At 43.6% G+C, this 27,268-nt stretch overlaps 2 protein-coding genes across 2 annotated transcripts in view; one reads left to right on the plus strand and one right to left on the minus strand.

Annotated features, from left to right (window-relative positions):
- Nucleotides 1-7,618, minus strand: part of ccdc40 (coiled-coil domain 40 molecular ruler complex subunit) — a 105,434-nt gene extending 97,816 nt beyond the window's left edge. Inside the window, exons 1-2 of the mRNA XM_068058235.1 lie at nt 7,595-7,618; nt 2,376-2,439 (exon numbers count right to left, since the gene is read on the minus strand). Of these exons, the coding sequence (XP_067914336.1) occupies nt 2,376-2,439; nt 7,595-7,611 (81 nt within the window). The 5' untranslated portion in view covers nt 7,612-7,618. The remainder of the gene's footprint in view (nt 1-2,375; nt 2,440-7,594) is intronic.
- A 145-nt stretch (nt 7,619-7,763) lies between these two features.
- gaa (alpha glucosidase) overlaps nt 7,764-27,268 on the plus strand; it is a 68,455-nt gene continuing 48,950 nt past the window's right edge. Inside the window, exons 1-3 of the mRNA XM_068058236.1 lie at nt 7,764-8,182; nt 12,950-13,609; nt 25,894-26,039. Of these exons, the coding sequence (XP_067914337.1) occupies nt 12,995-13,609; nt 25,894-26,039 (761 nt within the window). The 5' untranslated portion in view covers nt 7,764-8,182; nt 12,950-12,994. The remainder of the gene's footprint in view (nt 8,183-12,949; nt 13,610-25,893; nt 26,040-27,268) is intronic.

Raw genomic sequence — 27,268 nt, forward strand, 5'->3', positions numbered from 1 at the left:
AGTGCAAGGGGAGAGCCAACTGTGTAACAGCCCCGACAAACAATTTTATCTGCAGCACCTGTGGAAGAGTCTGTCACTGTAATATTGGCCTTTATAGCCACTCCAGGCGCTGCTCCACAAACCACTGACCACCTCCAGGCACTTACCCATTGTCTCTCGAGACAAGGAGGCCAAAGAAGAAGAACGATCTCCTTAATCAAAACTGCCACCGCTCCTCCTTTCCTGAACACCTTGAGCCAGGTCTCTGTTATTGCCAAACAAAATACATCCACCAAAGTGACTCCTGGCATCGCAGAGTATGCACAGAGTGATCGCGGACATCATCAGTGTGCCAGCTTGCCAGTATGAATGCGCACATGCGTGCGCATGACGTCACCACGCAATGACGTCACCACGCAATGACGTCCTCACCACTCAAAAGCCGTCTCCATTCACCCATACCCCGCTCCCTCCCACCATCCCTGCTTCAATCACTGCTTCACCCCGCTCGACTGCTCGTTCCCCGCCATGCCGCTGCCTTCCCTCAGTCACTCGCTCTCCCTGCACGCTTCCCCCTCAGCTACTTGCTCCCGTCCCACTGGCTGCTCTCCCCCCTCGGCCATTCACCCAGGCCTCCACGCTTCCCCTCTTTCAGCCACTCGCTCCCACCCTTTTCTCCCCCCCTCCCCACCGGCTGCCTTCCCCCGTAAGTCGTTCGCTCCAGACTTTGCCACTGCTCCCCCTTCCCATCAGCCAATTGTTCCCCGCTCCTCGCATCCCCCCCCTCGACCCCACTCTCCAGCCGCTCGCTCCCCACTCTCCAGCCGCTCGCTCCCCACTTCCCCGCCCTGTAGCCTCTACCTTCAGGCCGCACCGCTTCCCTCCTCTCAGCCACTCACTCCGACATTGCCCCATCACCCATTGCGGCCCGCCTTGCTTCTTTGGGCGGTGCGGTGGAGAACGATCGAACGTAGGAGCAAGTGGCTAAGAGGAGGGAAGCAATTCGGCCTGGAGCGAGTGGCTGGGGGTGGGGGGGGCGGGGGGGGGGGGTGGTGAGGGTGGGAAGCGAGCAGCCAGAGAGCAGTTGGGGGACGCGAGGAGCGGGGAGTAAGTGGACAGAGAGCGGGGTGCAGGTGGCTAAGGGAAGGCAGCGAGGAGTGAGCGGCAAGAAGATGGGCGCAGGAGGGAACGGAAAAGAGAAGGGCAATGGCAGGAGGGAACGGCGTACTATTGGAGGTGGGATGGAGTCGGCAATGGCAGCCATTGAGGGGATGTTTGAGTTGAATTTGTTTTTTGTGATAAATTGAGCAGCGCCATCTTTATTACTGGCAGCTGCCTGAGATCGCAGACAATGACGTTTCAGTGGAAGAGGCTGCATTTGCACATGTGCTGGTACTGCGCCACCTAGTGGTTGTATTGTCAGCAACTGCGGCCTACTTTTTAAGGAGGCTAATGAAGGAAGGGAGGGCAGATGGAATTTGCAAAGGTACAAAGCGGCAAAACCATGAGGCACACATACCAGCCGAATGGCTGATAGTGTAGTTGAATGCCTGGCCTTATTATTCTGCAGTTGGAGATGCAGGTGGAAAACTAGCACACTGGGCAGTCAACTGGCTCTGGACCACCACAACATCAGTCAGCCCGGCTGGCCTCTAGGCCTGGAAAATAGTAGGGTTGGGGAAGGGGATGGAGTCTATTCTCAGGCGGGCCAGGGGCAGAAACCAGTTTGGTACTGGCCCAGGTTTTTTTGTCTACACCAGAGACTTTGCTGTATCCGTGCCTTTCAGCCGTTTCTTGACATCACGTGGAGTGAATCGAATTATCTAAAGACTGGCATCTATGATGGTTGGGATGTCATGAGGAGGCTGAGATGGATCATCCACTTGGCACTTCTGGCTAAAGATGGTTGCAAATCCTTTAGCCTTGTCTTTTGCACTGACATCCTGGACTCCACCTTCATTGAGAATGGGAATGTTCATGGAACTTCCTCCTCCCCTGAGTTGTTTAATTGCCCACCACCATTCACGACTGGGCGTGGCAGTACTGCAGAGCTTTGATCTGATCTTAGCTCTGTCTATAGCATTCATCTTCCACTGTTGGCATGCATGTTGTAGCTGCACTAGGTTGGCATTTCATTTTCAGGCATGCCTGATGCAGCTCCTGGCATGCTTTCCTACAATCTTCATTGAACCAGGGTTGGTCACCTGGCTTGACAGTAAAGGCAGAGTATCTGGGTGAAATCTTCTTCAGTGACACAAATTAACTCATGACATTTTGGAGCAATTTTACAAGTACAGTAAAGTTTTTCTACTGTAGTACTTGGCTTGCCAGACAAATCAAGAAGCAACTACTATCAGGTCTGCAATAAAAATTAAACAGTCAAAATTCACATTTACCATCTGTGCACTCTCTGGTACATCTTGATCCTGTTCCAAGCTTTGAACAATCTCAGGAGTGGGGCTATGCAGAGATAAACATAGGAATTAAATAGTCATAGAAAATAAATGTTCAATACTGAACTATAGAAATACTTTAACAGATATGACTACATTCTAAAAATAGCATTTTAAAAATGTACTTGATAGAAATACAACGACTAGCTTGTACAACTGCAGAATATTTACATCAGTATATTGGTTGAAACTAACAATACAGGGACAAAATAATTCTAAAGTATTTGCATTCATCTGACTAGCTGCATAACTTTAAATGTTAGTAATCTAAATTTTTCCCATCGGATTGTCTGATCGACTGGTAGAATGCAAATGTATATCACAATTTTCTATGGAAGATTACAGTCTTACCATGAATTGGAGCTGCTTAAAAGAGGTCCGGCACATTACAAAAGGATATTGTTTTGGTTGCACCAATTGATTTACCTGATTCCTTTTCAATGTTGGTGGTGTCCTACCTTCGGTGCCTTGACCCTTCATCTTGGTTTCATTTAAAAAGTGTGATAAAACTCCTGGACTCCACTCAAATATTTTGGGGGGGTAATGTCATTGCCTTTGCACAGCGCCAAAGGGTTTGAAGCGCCTGGCACGGTGCATTTCTAAACAAATTATCATTACAAGGCTTTGGCTATCAGGCTTCTTCTCAAATAAGTCCAAACGTACCTTGGTTGAAGGCTTATTCTTTGATTCACTTTCCATTACCTCAGGGCCCTTTCTGTCAGTTTGCTCCTTTTTCATATTAATCCCTTCCTTCATTCATCATCCAACCCTGTCTATTCATTTGCTGATGGCACCACTCTATCTTTATCAATTCCACTCCAATGACGCATCCTCAGTGCACACAATCACAATTCTTCTCATTGTCCAACAGGTGAATCACTACAACTAGATCTCCTCTACGCTCTTTGATGGATCAGTGAGAATATTGTTTCTATCAAATCTTTAAAATCACATTGTGGTGCATTTTTAATGCGCCACCTGACTGGAAAACTGCCCTTGTGGCTTGGCCGCCTATTATAAAAAGCACACAATTTTATATCCATTGGAAATAAAAATGAGGCCATTTCTTTGATGGGCGGCTCATCCTCAATGTCCATTTTACAGCCAGGTGGCACATTAAAAATCTACCCCAGTTTATTCATGTGTCAAATATATCTAACCAACAGCTAGCTCATCTTTACTTCTGGTAATTCCATATTTAGCCTTTTATCATCTATTGATATTCGTAGCCTCGCTATCTCTTCTGACCTCAAATATAACTTTCACTCTTGCTCAAGAGTCCTCTAAGAAACACAGTTTCACGGCAAATATTTTTTGAAACAACTTTCAATGCTGTATAAAGTCCAAGTATATCCAAGGTTTGAATGACGTTCTCAGATCTGGGGAGACTCTTGTAATGTCTCTCTCGTGCAAGATAAAAGAAAAATCTCAACATTTTATAGGTGATCCTCTCACTCCTAGGCTGCAACTGCTCTCTCTGTTGCAACCTATCTTGCATTTCTGAACTTTCATTTATTATTTCCACCAAATTAGGTATATGTCTCCTTCCTACCTCCTTACCCTGTTGGGAAAAAAAGATTCATTGCAGAACATTCATTCATGTTTTCAGAACCTTAAAAGTCTGGAACTCCTGGTTTCCATTAACTTTTCATTCCTCCTATAATCTTAAGATTTTAACAAACTAAGACTGTCATTACCCAATCATTAGGTTGAATTTTAATTCCCACAGGAGTTGATTTATGGGCCAATTCCTGGCTCCACGGGTATTTAACCCGTGTCTGAAGGGTTCACCGCAAAATGGGAGACTGCAAAATGAAACCTAGCAGCCTCCCAGTGGACTCCTGGGGGGGGAGGGTACTCCATGGCCCACAGAGGATCTTCCCAGTGGCAATGGCCATGCCCATGGCAACGGCGCCACCTGCTGAGTGACATCCACCCACCCATGATTGCTGGGACCTGCCTGCAGGCCCCAGCTATCCCCCCAACCCAATTACCCCTTTGATGGCACCCAGCCACCAATGCACCCTCATCAAGTAGCTGCAACCTCAGCAATGGCCACCACTAGCAGTAGCGCTGCTAAGCTGCTGAAAGGGCTTGTAGCTATTGGGGGGCCCTGGATCCACTTTCAGCCCTGGCAGCGGGACTTCTGCCACCTCAGAAAAATTGCGGCCATCATGTACTGATTTATCTTGTCTTCATTTTTTTTTGGCACTTTGTGGTCTCTGCACTGTGGGCTTAATCCCAGCACTTTGGGGTGTCAATAGTAAAAACCAAGAACTGTTTGTCTTGAATAATATAATAAAAGCAAAAAAACTTCAGATGCTGGAAATCTAAAATAAAAACAAGAAATGCTAGAAATACTCAGCAGGTCTGGCAGCATCTGTGGAGAGAGAAGCAGAGTTAACATTTCAGGTCAGTGACCCTTCATCAGAACTGGCAAATGTTAGAAATGTAAAGGTTTTAAGCAAATAAGGTGGGGGTGCGGCAAGAAATAACAAAAGGAAAGTTGATAGGAGAGAGGGTCACAGAAAATAACTGACCAGAAGGTCATGGAACAAAGGCAAACAGTATATTAATGTTGTGCTGAAAGACAAAGAGTTAGTGCAGAGAGGGTGTTAATTGACAGAAAAATGAACAGCCCTGGCCCAAAGCTCAAACATGAAAATAAAACAGTGGGTAGGCACATGGTAAAAAATCGAATGATGAAACAAACTAAAATAAAATAAACAAGTAAAAAAGAAAAAAGAAATAATAACTAAAAATAAAAATAAAAAGAGGGGCCCGTCATGCTCTGAAATTATTGAACTCAATGTTCAGTCCAGCAGGCTGTAGAGTGCCTAATCGGTAAATGAAATGCTATTCCTCGAGCTTGCATTGATGCTCACTGGAACGCTGCAGCAAGCCCAGGACAGATATGTGGGCATGAGAGCAGGGGAGTGTGTTAAAATGGCAAGCATCCGGAAGCTCAGGGTCATGCTTTCAGACTGAGTGGAGGTGTTCCGCAAAGCAGTCAACCAATCTGCGTTTGGTCACCCCAATGTAAAGGAGACTACATTGTGAACAGCAAATACAGTATACTAAATTGAAAGAAGTACAAGTAAATTGCGGCTTCACCTGAAAGGAGTGTTTGGGGTCTTGGATAGTGAGGAGAGAGGAGGTAAAAGGGCAGGTATTACACCTCTTGCGATTGCATGGGAAGGTGCCGTGGGAAGGGGACGGGGTGTTGGGGGTAATGGAGGTGTGGACCAGGCTGTTGCGCAAGGAACGGTCCCTTTGGAATGCTGACAGGGGAGGGGAAGATGCGTTTGGTAGTGGCATCATGCTGGACATGGCGGAGGACGATCCTTTGGATGTGGAGGCTGGTTGGGTGGAAAGTGAGGACAAGGGGAACCCTGTTGCGGTTCTGGGAGGGAGGGAAGAGGTGAGGGTGGAGGTGTGGGAAATGGGCTGGACATGGTTGAGAGCCTTGCCAACCACAGTAAAGGGGAATCCTCGGTTGAGGAAAAAGGAAGACATATCAGAAGCACTGTCGTGGAAGGTTGGTTTGTCTTGAACTTGAATCAGTAACAAATAACACCAATACTCAAACTGTATACAAATGCAAGTTTAATGCCTTGTATTTATGGACTGAAATTATAAACTTCAAACCCAACAATCAGATTTTTCTATCCAACTAAATTTGTACTGATTACAGAAATCAGAGTTCTACTATTGCAACACTGTTTCCATACAAATGCAGATTGGGTGATTGTTTACAGAATGCTTCTGTTCAATCTGCATAGGTGACCCTGAGTTTCTGGTTGCCAATCATTTTAATTCTCCACCCAACTCCCGCCTCTGACCTCGGTCTCTTACACTGTTCTAATGAAGCTCAGCAGAAGTTCGAGGAACAGCACTTCATCTTTTAATTAGGCACTTTACAGCCTTCCGGACTCAACACTAAGTTCAACAATTTCAGATCGTAACAACTGCTTCCATTTTTTCAGACAGTAGCTGCTGATAATGATTCTGCTGTTGTCATTTACAGCTCTTCTAGATCCACCTTTCGTTTCTTTGCTTGTTCCATTCTTGCCTTGCAACATCATCCATATTTAATCTTCCTATCACAGACCTTCCCTTTTATTCTGTGCTCCCCTCCCACCCTATTTCTGCCTCTGTACCTGCTTAAAACCTGTTACATCTCTAACCTTTTCCGGTTCCGATGAAAGACCTATGAAAGGCCATCAGTCTGAAATGTTAACACTGTTTCTCTCTCCACAGATGTTGTCAGACCAGCTGAGTATTTCACCATTTTCTTTTTTTTATTTCATATTTCCAGTATCCGCAGTATTTTGCTTTAGTATTCTTTAAGGGCCTGTATTCTCTAGAGTTTCGAAGAACCAGAGGTGATCTCATTGAAACTTACAAAATTCTTAAAGGCGTGACAGAATGGATGTCGACAGGATGTTTCCCCTGGCTTATGAATCAAGAAACAGGGGACATCATCTCAGGATAAGGGGTAGGGCATTTAAGACTGAAATGAGGAGGAATTTCTTCACTTAGAGGGTGGTGAATCTTTGGAATTATCTGCCCCAGAGGGTTGTGGAAGCTAAATCATTGAGCATGTTCAAGACAGAAATCGATAGATATCTGGATACTAATGAATCAAGGGAAAAGGGGGTAGTGTGGGAAAGTGGAATTGTGGTAAATGACCAACCTTTATCGTGCTGACGGGCTGAATGGCTTACTCCCGCTCCTATGTTCCTATTAGTGCTTTTATACCAATTAAATATGCAATTACGTTATCCGATGACTGCACAATAAAATAAATTTACACAAGAAACATAAGAGCACTTGTCAGAGCTGTGAATATCTAGGTAAATTCAGCAATGAAGTTCACAATGATCAAGTGTCCGGTTGTAAACTCAATGAAACAAAAGAAAACTGCGTTTTTTCGCGGTAGAATATACATCAGACTCGGTTACATTTCAAATAATCACATTGAGGATCCCTCGATCAGTGAGCTTTGATGGGTCTGGGAAACATTTAACACGAATATTAACTAAATTTTCGGAATTACTTTGAATTCTCCGATGTCGCGAACAATTAAGTAACAATAACACTATTTTAAAATGTGAAATGAAAGCGTTGTGGATAGAATAGGAATGGGAATGCGGAGTTACCTCTCCTCATCAGCCATGTTTCCTGTTGCTAAGAAACAACAACAACTACCCGCGGCTGCTGCCCAGATCACGTGTTGGATTGTACCACTATTTGAAGAGGGGGGCTTTGAACATTGCCGGCTCGCGGTGCCAGTAATGAGAGGCGAGAGGAGGAGTCACTGACCCCCGGGGCGGGGACCGTGGAGCGGACCTGGAGGCCTCTCTGAGGGAGGGTGGAGCCATAATGTTACGCGACTCTTGGACCCTGATTCGCTTCATTTATGGTTTCCGATTGGGAAAACGCTTTTGACATGTCAGCACATACAGTGACTCGGAACTTGTTCTGTTACTGTTTCTCCAGGGTTCAGCGGGTCCCAGAATAGCAGCAAAACGTCGGGGTGCAGCTGAGCCTGTGAAGGTTTCCAGCACTTTCAGTTTTTATCTCAGCCCCATAATCAGCGGGACAGAGACTACACAGAGGAACAGGAGGAGGCCAGTCGGCCCCTTGAGCCGATTGCACAATTCGGCACCTGACTCCATTTCCTGATCTTTGGTTCATATCCTTCGATCCCATGAACTAACAAGAACTCAGCGTTCAGTTTTAAGAGGGTAAGCACTTTCATTTCTTGTTTCAGGTTGTCAGATTTTAATTTTGAAAGTATTTGGTGTTATGGACCTGTCCAGCTATTCGAAGATGCTTCCCAGCACGACAACTAAGGGGATGGGTGTGATCAGTTGGGGCAGAAATAACTTCAAACAGTGAAAGCAGTGGCAATGTCATTGACAGACATGTTGGCAGAATGTAAGTTTGTTGCATTCTTTCCAATACATTTGTTGTATTTTTCTTAAAACCTAATTTTGTAACCTGGCAGAAGTGGAGTTATCAAACTGTACAGTACAGTGTATGTTGTCAGTTTCGGAGTGAAGAATGGAGTAAAACAGGGTTGTGTCCCGGCCCCCACTTTGTTTGGCATCATCTTCTCCATGCTCCTGTTCTTTGCCTTCCTGCAGATATGGAAGGAGTCTACCTGCACACTAGGTCAGATGGCAAGCTCTACAATCTATCAAGGTTGAAAGCAAAGACAAAACACATAGCGTCCTTATCAGAGAACTCCTGTATGCTGATGATGCTACGCTAGTCACTCACACGGAAACTCTACTACAAAGACACATGGATTCTCTGGGACAAAGTGTTGTTGCTCCGTCCCTGATCACACTAAATAATACCCCACTGGAAGTGGTTAGCAAATTCTGCTGCCTTGGGTCCACAGTGACAGACAATCTGTTCCTTGATGCAGACCTTGATACACACATAGGGAAAATGGCTACCGTTGTTGGCCGACTCATGAAACTCGCATGGGATAACACCGAGTTGACCCTTAGGATGAAACTGATGGCTTATAAGGCCTGTGTTCTCAGCACCTTGCTGTATGGCTGTGAAACATGGGCAACTGACAGCTATCAGGAAAAGAAGCTCAATAATTTCAATCTTTGCTGTCTGCGGTACATTATAGGTATATCCTGGCAGAACAAAATCACATGTGGCAGTCCTCTCAAAGGCAGAGCTCCCAAGTGTGTTGGCACTAATCAAACAGAAGATGCTTCGGTGGATGGGGCAGATCCACAGGATAGAAGATTGTCACATACCTAACGACCTTCTGTACGGTGAGGTAGTCGAGGCCAGTTGACCAGTGGGGTGCCCAAAGCTCTGCTTCAAGGATGCTTGCAAGTGTGACATGAAGGCCTTAAATGTTGATTATTGCACCTGGGAGTCACTAGCTGGCAAAAGAGGGAAATGGTGATACATCCTGTGGCAGGCATCCACTGCCACGATGACCAGTTGCTACAGCAGCTTGGCAACAGGTGTCCATGCTGAAAACAATTTACAGCGTCACTTGTCAGCTTCATGTGCAGCTCATGTGGCAGAACCTGCCTCAATGATTGATCTTCAAGCCAACAGCAAAAGTGCACCGAGAGAAGACTCCCCACCTAAATGGATTGTTTGCTGTGTGTCCATCATCTTTCATAGATGGAAGGATGCCAACCAATTTTGTAAACTCAACGGTTGAAGTTGATGGAGTATACTTATAAAGCTGCCAAGCCCTACAGTACCTCACCAAATTGTAACTTTATTATGTGTGAGCCTACACAGTGGACGCTAACAGATTATTTGACCTGGTTCTGGAGCAGAAAGGCCCAGGAAATAGCCAGCTGTGCAGAAAAACTGGTTCCAGAGTGGCTGCCAGTATGCACATGTGAATGAACACAGCATAAGATTACATAAGGAAGATGCAAACAAAATTAAATGTACCAAACAGATCTATTTTAAAAAGCAAAAAACTTAATTTTTTATAGCATTCTCAATGTGTCAAGCTTTTAAAATGTAATTGTTATTGATATGTAGACCTAAATAGCAGGACTATTACACACTACAAGGTCACAAACAGCAAATCAATGAATAATGGTATAATCTGTTTCGAATGGTGTTGGTTAGCAAAGAAGTGTTGCTGCAGACTCCAGGGGAAACTACCTGCATTTTCCATAGTGTCATGGGATCTTTTACATGTTATTGGAGCAAGCTGAGGATGGCTTCAATTTACCATCTAATCCAAAAGATGACCCCTCAAGGGAACTTGTGTGTGGATGCAGAAGATGTGGGCAGGGTTCTTAATGAGTTTTCTGTCTTTGCCTTCACAAAGGAGTGGGATGATGCAGACATTGTAGTTAAAGAGGAAGTGTGAAATATTAGATATGATGAGCATAATGAGAGAGGAAGTATTAGTGTCTGATATCTTTGAAAGTGGATAGATCACCAGGGCCAGATGGATTGTATCCAAGGTTCTTAAAGGAAGCCAAGGAGGAACTAATGGATGCTCTGAGGTTCATCTTCAAATCCTCACTAGATACAGGCGAGGCCCAGATGATTGGAGGTCTGCGAACGTTGTACCATTGTTTAAAAAGGGCGCGAGGGATAGGCCAAATAATTGTAGGCCGGTCAGTCTGACCTCAGTGGTGTGTAAATTGTTAGGATCAGTTCTGAGAGATAAAATAAACTGCCACTTAGAAAGGCATGGATTAATCAGGGATAGTCAGCATGGATTTGTTACAGGAAGGTTGTGTCTGTGGTCCACATGGATTTTAGTAAAACATTTGACAAGGTTCCAAATGGCAGACTGCTCAGAAAAATAAAAGCCCATGGGATACAGGGGAATGTGGCAAGCTAGAGCCATAATTACTCAGTGACAGGAAACAAAGGGTAGTGGTCGATGGATGTTTTTGTGAATGGCAAGTGGTTTCCAGTGGTGGTCCATGGGGCTTAGTGTTGGGTCCCTTGCTGTTTGTGGTATATATTAATGATTTGGGCTTATATGTGGGAGGCATGATTGGGAAATTTGCTGATGACACAAAAATTGGCCATGTAGTTGATAGTGAAGAGGATAGCTGTAGACTTCAGAATGATGGCAATGGTTTGGTTGAGTGGATGGAAAAGTGGCAAATGGAATTCAATCTAGAGAAGTGTGAGGTAATGCATTTGGCGAGGGCAAACAATGCAAGGGAATACACAATAAACTGGAGGATAGTGAGAAGGGTAGAAGTGAGAGACCTTGGAGTGCATGTCCACAGGTCCCTGAAGGTGGCAGGACAGGTAGATAGATAAAGTGGTGAAGAAAGCATATGGAATTCTTTCCTTTGTTGTCCAAGGTATAGAATACAAAAGCAGGGATGTAATGCTGGAACTGTATAAAATGCTGGTTAGGCCAAAACTGGAGTATTGCATACAGTTCTGGTCACCACATTACAGGAAGGACATAATTGCTCTGGAGAGAGTGCAGAGGAGATTTACAAGAATGTTGCCAGGGCTTGAAATTTGCAGCTATCAGGAAAGTTTGAATCAACTGGGGTTGTTTTTCTTAGAACAGAGGAGGCTGAGGGGTGATTTTAATTGAGGTGTACAAAATTATGAGGGGCCTAGATGGAGTAGACGGGAAGGACCTGTTTCTCCTAGCGGAGAGGTCAATTACCAGGGGGCACAGATTTAGGTGATTGCTAGAAGGATTAGAGGGGACATGAGGAAAAACTTTTTCACCTAAAGGGTGATGGGTGTCTGGAATTCACTCCCCGGATTGTTGGTTGAGTCAGAAACCCTCAACTCTTTTTTTTGAATACCTGGACATGCACCTGAAGTGCTGTAACCTGCAAGGCTACGGACCAGGTGCTGGAAGGTGGGATTAGATTGGGCAGCTTGTTTTTTCAGCCGGCGCAGACACGATGAGCTAAATTGCCTCCTTCTGTGCTGTAACATTTCTATGATTCTCTGACAATGCAGCATCCCTTCAATCCTGCACTAAAGTGTCAACCTGGATTGTGTGCTCAGGTCACTGGTGGAACAAATAGCTTCTGATGCAGAGGCAAGAGTACTACTAAAACTGACGCTAAAGTGAGGGATTTAGGAAGTGGCAGTCAGGAATCCAGGGTCACGCCGAGCAATGTAATATGTGTAACATTAATAGGAAGTCGATCTGTTCAAAACAATATTACAATAATTGTAAGAACGCAGTTAATCACTTGAAGGAAGTTAACTACCATCATTTCATATTACAAAGACAACACAGAATCTAAATCATGCAAGCAGGTCATTCGGCTCAGTTGGTCTATGCTAGTATTTATACTGTACACGAGTCTCCTGCCACTTCAATTGCCTCTTCTCAGTCTGCCTCATAACCCTCTATTCCATTCTACTTCATATACACATCAAGCTACCTCTTAAATGTATGAATGCCATCTATTTCAACCACTCTGATAGCAATTTCCGCATTCTCATCACTCAGTACAGATAGTCTTCCTAACTTCTTTATTTGGTTAGTGGCTATCTTATATTTATGCCCTCTTGTTTTGGACTGGCCCACAAGCGGCAGCAGTTTTTCCACATCCAGATTTGGAGACCTGAACTGCACGCAATACTCTCAAGTGTGATCCAACCAAGGTTCTACATAAATTTAACATTACCTCCCATCCCTTGTATTTTATTCCCCTAGAAATGAATCCCAGAACCTTTTGGCCTTATCAACGGACACTGCTACTTTTAGCCATTTATTTTTCTGTATTCTCAGATCTCTTTGCTCCTCTCATTTAGTTTCTTATCTCCCAAGGAATAACTAGCCTCATTATCCACCTGCTAAAAAATCAACAACCTCATGCTTTTCTGTATTCAGTTTTATTTGCCATTTAGCCACCCACTCTGCAAGCCTGTATGTCTTCCTGTATTCTATAAGCACCCTTTCTAACGTAATGTTTTGTTTGTTAACATTCTAATGTATTATTAGCACAAAGTTGCCATTTTTTTTTAAACAATACTTTTTCTCCTCGATCATTCAGGTGCAGAAACTAAACTACAGCTTCAAGACCACCTCCCTTTTTATCATGTTTCCACCACATTTTGAAGCAGAAGAGCAAGCCCTTACTTCAGAAAAAGAAGGAATGAAACTCGCACTTTCAGCTTTGGCTAAGCAAAGAGTACATGCAATTGATGCTCTTAAATATGGAGCTGTTCTTCTTACTATCATTCTATTTGGTGTGATTACTTATCATAATTGTTCTACACTGGAATCTCTAGTAATTTCTAGATCTGTTAATGTGGGCAAAACTAAACTAGGCCGATTGAGGCAATCTTCAAATTATAAAAACAGAACAGAGACCCCAGAAACACTGAGCAAGCTATCATTCAATAAGAGTCATCACAGTGCCTCTCAATGTGATATTGATCCTAATAGTAGGTTTGACTGTGCTTTTAATGAACTGGTTGACAGGAAGAAATGTCAAGCTCGTGGCTGCTGCTGGAATCCAGTGGTCAATACAGCCACCCCGCTTTGTTTTTTACCGTCAAACTATCCTACTTACAACATGGATCACCTTTCTCCAACCAGCACTGGCTACACAGCTACACTGAGCCGCACTGAGAAGACGTTGTTCCTGAATGATATAATGACACTTCAGTTAAATGTAATGTATGAGACACCAGGCAGACTTCATTTTACTGTAAGTAATGGCAATTGAAAAGCTCATTTTCATGAGATCATGAAGGAGGCTGTAGACTGTCAATATAATAACTATACTGATACAGCCATTATTAATCTCTCTAAATTTCTAGTTATTATTGGAAGTTATATTTGACCTTCAAGATAAAGTCTCTTGTTATATTAGTCATAAAAAATCTGAATCTGCTTTACTTATTTTAGTCAGAACGGTGTTTTTAAACATTTCTCCATCAGATGTCTTCCCGAAAATATGACATTTTGCTTCCACAAAATTGAGAACTTGTGGATCACATGCTTCTGGTAGTATCTTTCCACAGCTATACTTAGAGGGCCTCAGAGTTGAAACATTCCTAACGTAGTATATCCAAGAACCACCTGTGTTAGTATTGGATTATTTGAATTGTCCTGGACAGGGACTAAGCTGCTTAAATTTGTAGATTTATGTAGGCAAATTATGTGGCTATGTCTTTCAGATGAGCAGATTTATGTTACTATTGATCACAATCGGTGAGGAACATGGCTAAATGCATAAATTGTTGCTTGTTAATTGTCTTCTGATCATATTATTCTGTTTACCAGAAGCTGAAGCTTTTGACTCCAATTTGCAAGAATACATGTGAAAGATTTTCAGCCATTAAATTGCATGCAACTGATGGTTAGTTTTATGAACATAGGACTTAGGAGTAGGCCATTCGAGCCTGCTCTGTCATTCCATAAGATCATTGCTGATCTGATTGTGGTCTCAACTCCACTTTCCTGTCTGCCCCCCATACCCCTTGACTCCCTTATCTATCAAAAATCCATCCAACTCAGCCTTGAATAAATTCAATAACCCAGCCTCCAATTATTCTTAAACTGTGTCTGCTAATTCTAGTCTCCCCCCAAAAGAGGAAATATCCTCCTGGTATCCACTCTGTCAAGTCCACTCAGGATCTTATATGTTTCATTAAGATCACCTCTCATTCTTCTAAACTCCAATGGGTATAGGCCGAACCTGTTCAACATTTCTTCATAAGGTAAGCCCTTCATCCCCAGAGTTGTCGTGTGAACAGCTTCGAACACAATTTATATCCTTTTCAAATAGAGACCAAAACTGTACACTGTACTGCAGATGCGGTCTCACCAAGGCCCTGTACAGCTGCAGTAAAACTTCCCTATTTTTTATACTCTATTCCCCTTGCGATAAACGCCAACATTCCATTTGCCTTCCTAATCACTTGCCATACCTGCATACTAACCCTGTAGATTTGCTTTGAATGAGCTTGTTCTTTGAGGTTCTGGAATCTGTTTCTTGTAAAAGACCAAGAAAGTTGTTGTTGCTATCCTGAGTCAACAGAACCTGGATCTCCTGGGTTAACAGAAACTCTGGTTAACTGTAAATTGTTTAAGATTTTACTCTAGGTTCTTTTGTCTGTTTCTCAATTTCAGTTTCCCGTGTTATTTCACCTGCCTCATTTGTCCTCCATTAAAACTTCGAAACTCATCCCAATACAGCTGTGAAATAAGCAGATATGTCGCCCTGAAAGTATTCTTCAATAAAGAATCATTATAGCACAGGGGGCCTTTTGAGTCCATGCTGGCTCTATGTAGAGCAATCCAATCGGTCCCATTCCCTGATGTTATCCCTGTAGCTCTGCAAGTTTATTTGCCTCAATTGCCCATCCAATTTCCTTTTGAAATCATTCATCAACTCTGCTTCCACCACCCTCGTAAGCAGCAAGTTCCAGGTCATTACCACTCGCTGTGTCAAAACAGTTCTTCCTCACATCTACCTGCATCTCTTTACCAAAAACATAAGTCTGTGTCCCTAGTTCTTGTACCATCAGCTAATAGGAACAGCTTTTCTTTGTCTACCTTATCTAAACCTGTCATAATCTTGTACACCTCTATCAAATCTCTCCTCAATCTCCTTTGCTGCAAGGAGAACAACCCTAGCTTCAACAACCTAACCTTGTAGCTAAAATCCCTCAACCCTGGAACCATTCTGGTAAATCTCCTCTGCACCTTCTCAAGGACCCTCGCATTCTCCCTAAAGTGTGGTAACCAGAATTGTATGCCGTACTCTAATGATAGTCATAGAGTCATTTATGGCACGGAAGGAGGCCATTCGGCCCATTGGGTCCATGCCGGTTCTCCATGGAGCTATTCAGCTGTGGCCTAACCAGAGCTTTATAAAGGTTCAGCATAACTTCCCTGATTCTGTACTCTTCACTGCTATTTATGAAACCCAAGATCCCATGTGCTTTGCTAAGTACTCTCTCAATATGTCCAGCCACCTTCAAAGATCAAGGCACGTGAACCCCCAGGTCTCTCTATCCCTGCACACTCTTTAGAACTGTGCCATTAAGTGTATATTGCCTCTCCCAATCGGTTCTGCCAAAATGCATCTCCTCACTCTTCTCTATTAAATTCCATCTGCCTATTCTGCTAGCATATCTGTATCCTGTTGCAGTCGATTGGTATCATCCTCGCTGTCTGCCACACCTCCAAGTTTGGTATCCTCAGCAAATTTTGAAATTTTATTCTGTAGTCCAATATCCAAGTCATTTATATATCAGAAAAAAAGCAGTGTTCCTAGCACTGAACCTAGGGGAATACCACTGTCTACCATCCTCCATTCTGGAAAAACAACCATTTACCACAACTTGCTGTTTTCTGTCCTTAAGCCAATTTTTTTATCCAATTGCACACTGACTCCCCGATTCCATGAGCCCCAAATTTTGTTAACCAGCCTTTCATACTTGTCAAATGCTTTTTTAAAATCCATATAGACAACATCCATTGCGTTCCCTTCATCAACCTTCTCTGTTAGTTCATCAAAAAATTCAAATGGATTAGTCAAGCATGATCTGCCTTTTACAAAATCATGCTGACGCTCCTTAATTAACTCAAACCTCTCCAAGTGTCTGATTTCCCCCCCAATTATTGTTTCTAAAACTTTACCCACCACTGACGGACCTGTAGTTACCTGTAGGAATGTTCTTGCACCCTTTCTTGAATACGGGTGTCACATTCGCCACTCTCCAATCCTCTGGCACCTCCCCCATATCTAGAGAAGATTATGACAAGCCCGTCCACCATCTCCACCCTCATTCCTTTAGCAACTTGGGATGCATGCTGTCTGGACCAAGCCACTTATCCACTCTAAGCATAGGCAGTCTTTCTTGTACATCTTGCCTATCAATTTGCCCATCCATTACCTCTACCATCTACACTTCTACCAATATTTTGTCAGCAACCTGTTCCCTAATAAACATGAATACATAATGAATACTTTGCATTATAATCTTGCCCTATGCCTCTAAGCATATAATAATGTTCTTTTTCCCTAATGGGCCCCAGCCTGCCTCTTGCTGCTCGCTTGCTATTTACATACTGGTAGAACATTTTTGGGTTCCCTTTTATGTTGACTGCCATTCTATTCTCAATTTCTCTCATTGCCAGTTTTATTTTCCTTTATACTTTTCCTTTCAACTTATTGTATTTGGCCTGTAGCTCACTAAAAGAATTCACCTGACGTACATCATGCACCCTCTTGTTTTGTTTCATTATATTCTCTATCTCCCTTGTCATCCAAGAAGCCCTCGCTTTGGTTCCCTTACCTTTTGCCCTTGTTGAAATGTATCCAGTCTGTACTTGAAGCATCTCCTCCTTAAATATCATTGTTCTGTCATTCTTTGGTTCTGTGTTACCCTGGCGAGATCCCCTCTCATTCCATTGAAGTTAGCCCTCTTCCAATTTAGAAATTCTACTTTAGATTGTTCCTTGCTCTTCTCTATTACTAATCTAAACCTTATATGATGATCACTCTTACCCAACTGTTCCTCCACAGACACTTGGTCCACTTGGCCCAGCACCAGATCCAGCAATGCCTCCTTCGTAGTTGGACTGAACATATTGGTCAAGGAAGTTCCCCTGAACACAGTTCAAAAATTTCTCCGCCTCCTTTCCTTTTACACTAATGTTATTCCAATCCCTATCTGAGGAACTAAAGTCCTCCAATATCACCACTCTATAGTTCTTGCACATTTCTGTAATTTCCCTGCAGATTTGCTCCTCTATCTCTCACTACTTCGAGACCTATAGAATACCCCCAGTAGTGTGATTATACCGTTGCTTCTCAACTCTAACCAAATGGATTCTTTCTTTGCCCCCTCAAGAACGTCCTCCCTTTCCAATACTATGTCTTCCCAAATCAGTAATGCCACTCCACCTTTTTAGAACATTAGAACATTACAGCGCAGTACAGGCCCTTCGGCCCTCGATGTTGCGCCGACCTGTGAAACCATCTGACCTACACTATTCCATTTTCATCCATATGTCTATCCAATGACCACTTAAATGCCCTTAAAGTTGGCGAATCTACTACTGCTGCAGGCAGGGCGTTCCACGTCCCTACTACTCTCTGAGTAAAGAAACTACCTCTCACATCTGTCCTATATTTATCACCCCTCAACTTAAAGCTATGTCCCCTCGTGTTTGCCATCACCATCCGAGGAAAAAGACTCTCACTATCCACCCTATCTAATCCTCTGATTATCTTATATGTCTCTATTAAGTCACCTCTCCTCCTCCTTCTCTCCAACGAAAACAACCTCAAGCCCCTCAGCCTTTCCTCGTAAGACCTTCCCTCCATACCAGGCAACATCCTAGTAAATCTCCTCTGCACCCTTTCCATAGCTTCCACATCCTTCCTATAATGCGGTGACCAGAACTGCACGCAATACTCCAGGTGCGGTCTCACCAGAGTTTTGTACAGCTGCAGCATGACATCGTGGCTCCGAAACTCAATCCCCCTACTAATAAAAGCTAACACACCATATGCCTTCTTATCAGCCCTATTAACCTGGGTAGCAACCTTCAGGGATTTATGCACCTGGACACCAAGATCTCTCTGTTCATCTACACTACCAAGAATCTTCCCATTAGCCCAGTACTCTGCATTCCTGTTACTCCTTCCAAAGTGAATCAGCTCGCACTTTTCCGCATTAAACTCCATTTGCCATCTCTCAGCCCAGCTCTGCAGCCTATCTATGTCCCTCTGTACCCTACAACATCCTTCGGCACTATCCACAACTCCACCGACCTTAGTGTCATCCGCAAATTTACTAACCCACCCTTCTACACCCTCTTCCAGGTCATTTATAAAAATGACAAACAGCAGTGGCCCCAAAACAGATCCTTGCGGTACACCACTAGTAACTAAACTCCAGGATGAACATTTGCCATCAACCACCACCCTCTGTCTTCTTTCAGCTAGCCACTTTCTGATCCAAAGCTCGAAATCACCTTCAACCCCATAATTCTGTATTTTCTGCAATAGCCTACCATGGGGAACCTTATCAAACGCCTTACTGAAATCCATATACACCACATCCACTGCTTTACCCTCATCCACCTGTTTGGTCACCTTCTCGAAAAACTCAATAAGGTTTGTGAGGCACGACCTACCCGTCACAAAACCGTGCTGACTATCGCTAATGAACTTATTCTTTTCAAGATGATTATAAATCCTGTCTCATAACCTTTTCCAACGTTTTACCCACAACCGAAGTAAGGCTCACAGGTCTATAATTACCAGGGCTGTCTCTACTCCCCTTCTTGAACAAGGGGACAACATTTGCTATCCTCCAGTCTTCCGGCACTATTCCTGTCGACAATGACGACATAAAGATCAAGGACAAAGGCTCTGCAATCTCCTCCCTAGCTTCCCAGAGAATCCTAGGATAAATCCCATCTGGCCCAGGGGACTTATCTATTTTCACACTTTCCAAAATTGATAACACCTCCTCCTTGTGAACCTTAATCCCATCTAGCCTAGTAGCCTGAATCTCAGTATTCTCCTCGACAACATTTTCTTTCTCTACTGTAAATACTGACGCAAAATATTCATTTAACACTTCCCCTATCTCCTCTGATTCCACACACAACTTCCCACTACTATCCTTGATTGGCCCTAATCTAACTCTAGTCATTCTTTTATTCCTGATATACCTATAGAAAGCCTTAGGGTTTTCCCTGATCCTATCCGCCAATGACTTCTCGTGTCCTCTCCTTGTTCTTCTTAGCTCTCCCTTCAGATCCTTCCTGGCTAGCTTGTAACTCTCAAGCGCCCTAACTGAGCCTTCACGTCTCATCCTAACATAAGCCGCCGCCTTCCTCTTGACAAGCGCTTCAACTTCTTTAGTAAACCACGGCTCCCTCGCTCGACAACTTCCTCCCTGCCTCACAGGTACATACTTATCAAGGACACGCAGTAGCTGCTCTTTGAATAAGCTCCACATTTCGATTGTTCCCATCCCCTGCAGTTTCCTTCCCCATCCTACGCATCCTAAATCTTGCCTAATCGCATCATCATTTCCTTTCCCCCAGCTATAATTCTTGCCCTGCGGTATATACCTGTCCCTGCCCATCGCTAAGGTAAACCTAACCGAATTGTGATCACTATCACCAAAGTGCTCACCTACATCTAAATCTAACACCTGGCCGGGTTCATTACCCAGTACCAAATCCAATGTGGCATCGCCCCTGGTTGGCCTGTCTACATACTGTGTCAGAAAACCCTCCTGCACACACTGGACAAAAACTGACCCATCTAAAGTACTCGAACTATAGTATTTCCAGTCGATATTTGGAAAGTTAAAGTCCCCCATAACAACTACCCTGTTACTCTCGCCCCTGTCGAGAATCATCTTCGCTATCCTTTCCTCTACATCTCTGGAACTATTTGGAGGACTATAAAAGACTCCCAACAGGGTGACCTCACCTCTCCTGTTTCTAACCTCGGCCCATACTACCTCAGTAGACGAGTCCTCAAACGTCCTTTCTGTCGCTGTAATACTCTCCTTGATTAACAATGCCACACCCCCCCCTCTTTTACCATCTTCTCTGTTCTTACTGAAACATCTAAATCCTGGAATCTGCAACATCCATTCCTGTCCCTGCTCTACCCATGTCTCTGAAATGGCCACTACATCGAGATCCCAGGTACCAACCCATGCTGCAAGCTCACCCACCTTATTCCGGATGCTCCTGGCGTTGAAGTAGACACACTTTAAACCAGGTTCTTGCTTGCCAGTGCCCTCTTGCGTCCTTGTAACCTTATCCCTGACCTCACTACTCTCAACATCCTGTACACTGGAACTACAATTTAGGTTCCCATCCCCCTGCTGAATTAGTTTAAACCCCCCCGAAGAGCACTAGCAAATCTCCCCCCCCCCCCCCCCCACCCCCCAGGATATTGGTACCCCTCTGGTTCAGGTGAAGACCATCCTGTTTGTAGAGGTCCCACCTACCCCAGAAAGAGCCCCAGTTATCCAGGAAACCAAAACCCTCCCTCCTGCACCATCCCTGCAGCCACGTGTTCAACTCCTCTCTCTCCCTATTCCTCGCTTCGCTATCACGTGGCACGGGCAACAACCCAGAGATAACAACTCTGTTTGTTCTCGCTCTAAGCTTCCACCCTAGCTCCCTGAATTTCTGTCTTAAATCCCCATCTCTCTTCCTACCTATGTCGTTGGTGCCTATGTGGACCACGACTTGGGGCTGCTCCCCCTCCCCCTTAAGGATCCCAAAAACACGATCCGAGACATCACGAACCCTGGCACCTGGGAGGCAACATACCAACCGTGAGTCTCTCTCGTTCCACAGATCGTCCTATCTGTTCCCCTAACTATGGAGTCCCCAATGACTAATGCTCTGCTCCTCTTCCCCTTTCCCTTCTGAGTAACAGGGACAGACTCTGCCAGATACCTGTACCCCATTGCTTACCCCTGGTAAGTCGTCCCCCGCAACAGTATCCAAACAGTATACCTGTTGTTGAGGGAAACGGCCACTTGTTTTTTCTTCCCTATCTTTACTGAACACTTTGTATCCTTGAATATTAAGCACCCAGTCTTTATCATTTTTAAGCCATGTTTCAGTTATTGCGACTACATCAGATTCTCACCTCGCAATTTGTGTGTGTCGCTCACCAAACTTATTCACTACATTTTTTGTGCATTTACACACTTGCATTGCAAACCTGGCTTTGTTATCTTCATAGTTCTTCTTTGGCTGCTGCTGTCTAATATGGTACTATACTCTTCTCTATTACTATCCAATGCTCGCACTCCTTTATGCACCTTATTCCTCTTATCTACTTCTACGTGCTGGTACCTATCTCCCTACCGATTTAGTTTAAACCCTCCCCAACTGCATTAATGACCTTCCCCATGAGGACATTGGTCCCAGTTCTATTGAGGTGCAACCTGCCCCTTTTGAATAAGTGTCTCCTGCCCCAGAATTGGTCCCAATGTCCCTAGAATCTGAAGCCCTCCCTCCTGCACCAATCCTCAAGCCACGCATTGATTCTTCCTATCTTCCAATTTCTATTCTTGCTAGTGAATGGCACAGGGAGTGATCCAGTGATTACTACCTTTGATATCCTACTTCTTAACTTCCTCCCTAGCTCCTGAAAATCTGACTGTAGGGCCTCAATATCTGCTCCCTCTGTTATTGGTACCAATGTGTACCACAACTTCTGACTCACTCCCTTCCCCCTGCAATATACTCTGCACCTTCTCCATGATCTTTACCCTGGCAATAGGGAGGCAACACACCAGGAGGGATTCACGATGACGGTTACAGAAATGCCTATCTGTCCCCCTAACTATAAAATGGAATCTCCTATAACAACTGCATTTCTACTCTTTGCTGTTCTCCCTCTTTTTCCCCCCTCCCCACCCCCCCCCACACCTGTGCAGTCCCTTGCCCATTGCACTGCACTCCTTCAAGGTATCGTCACTCCCAGCAGTCTCCAAAGCTGAGTATCGGTTTGAGAGTGACATACCCTGGACTCGTGCAATTCCTGCCTCTTCCTTCTCTTCTGGATGTCCACCCATCTACTAACCTGAACTTTGGGGTGACCACCTCCTGGAACATATGATCCAGGCAACTCGTCCTTCCTGATGCTCCCCAGTGACTGCAGTTGCCTCTCAAGCTTGGAAATCCTGAGCTCAAGCTCAAGCAGCTGGAGACACTTCCTATACATGTTGTCCTCCACAAGACATGGGCGGCACAGTGGCGCAGTGGTTAGCACTGCAGCCTCACAGCTCCAGCGTCCTGGGTTCAATTCTGGGTACTGCTTGTGTGGAGTTTGCAAGTTCTCCCTGTGTCTGCGTGGGTTTCCTCCGGGTGCTCCGGTTTCCTCCCACATGCCAAAGACTTGCAGGTTGATAGGTAAATTGGCCATTATAAATTGCCCCTAGTATAGGCAGGTGGTAGGGAAATATAGGGACAGGTGGGGATGTGGTAGTAATATGGAATTAGTGTAGGATTAGTATAAATGGGTGGTTGATGGTTGGCACAGACTCGGTGGGCCGAAGGGCCTGTTTCAGTAATGTATCTCTAAATAAAAAATAAATAAATAAATATCAAGTGTCTTGAAGTTCCCACGTGGTGCAGGAATTGCAAGCAACAGGTCTCAGCTGCCCATCCATGATCTAAGAAAAAAAATCTCTCTTCCCTCTTAGTTTATGCAAGGTATTAATTAGATTCTATGAATTTTAAATGCCTCATAAGAACATAAGATATAGGAGCAGGAGTAGGCTATTCGGCCCTTCAAGCCTGCTCCGCCATTCAGTACGATCATGGCTGATCTGATTGTAGCCTCAACTCCACTTTCCTGCCTGCTCCCCATAACCCTTGACTCCCTTGTAGATCTAGACCTGCTCTGTGCTAATACTCTGAATACTAATTTCCTTACTGTTATACTTGCCCTGATTGAAATTTTATGAATTAGTTTCATGAGTTAAACTATAAATTTAATACAGTACTTCTAGTTCCTTGGTCCTAGTTTAAACCACTGCCCTAGTTTTAAAAAAAAAAATCTAACAATCAACAACCAATCACCTACCTGCTGTCCTCTGATATAACTCCTTGCTTTTCTAAAATTCCACCTATCAGGTCTGCGCTGTTCCTTTACTCGCTCTCTCTTATCTTCTGCCGCAGCTGCTTGTGCCTCTGATCAGGTCTGTGTTCAGTAGTTTAATTTTATTCCTGCACACCCACTGTTTGTTGTTCATCTCAGTGCCATTGTATACATCTCTAAACACTGATGTATAGCCACTATCTTAGATGCTGTTGTTAGATTTTAAAATGGCATAATTGAAGGCTGCAATGATGTTGGTGATCTTGAGTTTTTTTTGTGTATAGCTCCCCAGTGTATAAGGTGCTGATGCAGTGCATTCCTTTAAAATGTTATGGCACCCATACAAGGGTCCAAACTAGTTTTAAGCTCTTCAGCTTGATTTTGAGACCAGTAGGAATCCTATTTAGTCATGTGTGTGAAGTGTGCATTGTTGATGGTTGATTCTTCTGATTTCAGCAACATTATTCACTCTCAGAGCTGATTGGTAATTAGCACTCACTTTTAAAAAAAAAAAATTGTAAAATAGTAGAATTAATAATTCAATAAATTAGCTGAAATCAATGGTTTGCTAAGGTTCCATTCTCCTCCAGTGTCTCCTGGCCTCCCATCCTGTCTGTGCTTTTTTTTCCTTCCATTTGTTGCCCATCCCTAATTGCCCATGAGATGGTTCTGGTGAACACCTTCTTGAACCACTGTAGTCTATCTAAATTTCTGCTCATCCAAATTTGTGCTGCTATTATCCTACCCCACACCAAGTCCTGCTCACTCATCCTGTTCTTGCTGAACTACATTGTTCCCCAATTTCCCTTCTAGCCCTACAACCCCTCCCAGAACTTTCCATTCTTCTGATTCTAGCCTCTTATGCATCTTTCTCTCCATTTGCTCCAGTTTTGATGGACATCTAGACCTCATGCTTTGAAATTTCCTCACCATCCTTAAAACTTACTACTTTGCCCAAATATTTGGTCACTCCTCCTTTGTCTCAGTGTCCAATTCTGTCTAATTATGCCTCTGTGAAACACTTTGGGATGATTTTCTACATTTAAAAGCACTAAATAAATCCAAGCTGCTTTGATTTAAAAATGAGATTTCCTCTTTGTTAATGTCAAAAGTAGTTGCTTCAACAGTGTTGTATCAAGGAATTACCAAAATACCTATGGCACTGAAGGATTTTTTCAAACAGTAAGAGCTCTCTTGCTCATTGCAAACAGCCAATATAACAAATGGCATAAGCAGATTTGAATAACAGACAATTTACTGACAACTTGTGCAAAGGAAAGTGCTTTTGTTAAAGTTAAATAACCAATAACTGTTGTATGTGATATTCTAGTGTCCTGCTGTCAGTGTCAATGATGCTGTATCATTTTCTTTTTTACTATCTAAAGTACATTGACTCTGATGTTCACAATCAACTTCTATGAGGAACTGTATTACCTTAATATAGGAATGTAGAAAGTTAATTGAAAATAAAATTGTTTATAAACATCTTATAAGAGCCTGTGTATAAGACTAAAAATATATGTCCCTGTTTGGGGTTACAAGGATAGGATTTCATATTGTGGGTCATATCTCCCTCAGGTGCTCTAATTGGCTGGTTTCTCTCCCAGCACAACAACTTATCCAATGATTGTGGGCCTGGCAGCAGCACCATATCAGTGTCTTTTTCTCATCTGTGGATCTCCAGCACTGTGGCAGCTTTCACTCTCCAGTTCAGTCCAATTTTCCAGTACTGATTTTAAAATCAGAGTTTCCCCAGCAGAATCGAGGATAGATGTTATAAAATCAGCAGCAGGAGCCAAGATTGAACATGTGGGACAGCTTTCACTAAAACAATGCAAAGCGACGGCTGATGGGTGCAAGGATCTTTGAATTTTTTTTGGAGGGGTTGTTTGTCTTATATATGGGTCACCACATATGCAAAATAGCCCCACCCAGCCCTCTTTCTTTTTCCTTTTGGTATGTACAGTTGCCTGGTTGAGAGTGGGCAATTTGCTCTCTGACACTGCCACTTTCGAAAATGTGTGAGAATGGCACGTGATTACTCTCATATAATTCTTACCTTCCTTTAAATATCTGCATTTGCCCTAGATCACCTGCTCTGGATTGGAAAAGGAACTTTTTTTAATTCTGTCATTATCAACAAAATAGATTTTTTTAATTTATTTAAATTTGTATTTTTATATTATTTATATTTGCTATTTCTAAGACTGAATTGTGTAATATTACATTGTTGGTAATTAAACCAATCTTGTCTATTACTAGACAACAAAGAAATTCAGACTCACTAATAATACCAGTGAAGGCATATAATGAACTTTCCTGTCTGTATGATTAATTTGGAGGGTTTTTTTTCCTCTTCGGTTTCTGTCTTTCAGCTTAAGGATCCAGGGAGCAAACGGTATGAGGTTCCTATTAATGTTCCAAAGGTCACCAAGAAAGCTTCAACTCAACTCTATGCTGTTACATATTCATCCAGACCTTTTGGCATCATTGTACAGAGGAAATCAAATGGCCATGTACTGTAAGTGTGATTAGCCTTGGTGTTTCCTTCGATGGTGTTCTTCACTTGCAGAATTTATACTGCACTCTGAAAGTACATTGACATAAATGTAAGAAAAAAATGTCAATGCTGACCCACACGTAATTTGAATAAAAAATGAAAATGCTGGAAATACTCAGCAGGTTAGGCAGGCAGCATCTGTGTGGAGAAAGAGAAACAAAGTTAATGTTTCAAATCGATGGTCTTTCATCAGAACTGGAAAAAGTTAGAAATATAACAGGTTTCAATCAAGTAGAGTACAGGGAAGAAAGAATAAAAGGGAAGGTCTGTGATAGGGTGGAAGGTAGCAAAGATTAAATGGCAAAAGGGGTTGGTAATGGGACAAGTAAAGAAGAAAAGATGGGTTTAGAGGAGGTGTAAATGGTAAAAGCAGAAGCATTAGCAACTGCTGATGTCGGAAAAATTGGTTATGATCTGAAATTCACTGAATTCGGAAGGCTGTAAAGTGCCTAATCTCAAGATGAGATGCTGTTCCTTGCTTCTGTTGAGTTTAATTAGAAGAGTGTAGGAGCCCAAAGACAGAGAGGTCAGAGTGGGAGTCGGGCAGAGACTTGAAATGACAGGCGACCAGAGCTCATGGAACTCTTCCATTCAGTCTGCAAGTGTGTCTATGAAGCAATCACACAATCTGTGTTTAGTCTTCCCAATGTAGAGGAGACTGCATCATGAGCAGTGAATACTAAATTGTAAGAAGTACAAGTTAATCTTGGTTTTGCCTGGAAGGAGTGTTTGAGGCTTTGGGCAGTGGGAAGGCAGCAGGTAAAAGGGCAGGTGTTGCATCTCCTATGTTTACGTGGGAAAGTGCTATGGGGAGGGACTGTTGGGATGATTAAAGAGTGGACCAGGATGTTGGGAAGTGAACAGTCCCTTTGGAATGTTGAAAGGGGAGGGGAGATGTGTTTGGTGTTAGCATCTTGCTACAGGTGGCAGAGGATTATCTGTTGAATGTGGAGGCTGGTGGGGTGGAAGGTGAGGACAAGAGGAACTCTATCTTGGTTCTGGGAGGGAGAGGAAGGGGTGAGAGTAAAAGTGCGAGAAATGAGTCGGACAAAGTTGAGGGCCCTGTCGGCGCAACATCGAGGGCCGAAGGGCCTGTACTGCGCTGTAATGTTCTAATTCTAATCCACAGAGAAATCCTTCAATTGAGGAATAAGGAAGATCTGTCAGAAGCACTGGTATAAGAAGGTGGT

This window comes from Heterodontus francisci, chromosome 26 (genome assembly GCF_036365525.1).
Source record: "Heterodontus francisci isolate sHetFra1 chromosome 26, sHetFra1.hap1, whole genome shotgun sequence".
Classification (NCBI taxonomy): Eukaryota; Metazoa; Chordata; class Chondrichthyes; order Heterodontiformes; family Heterodontidae; genus Heterodontus; species Heterodontus francisci.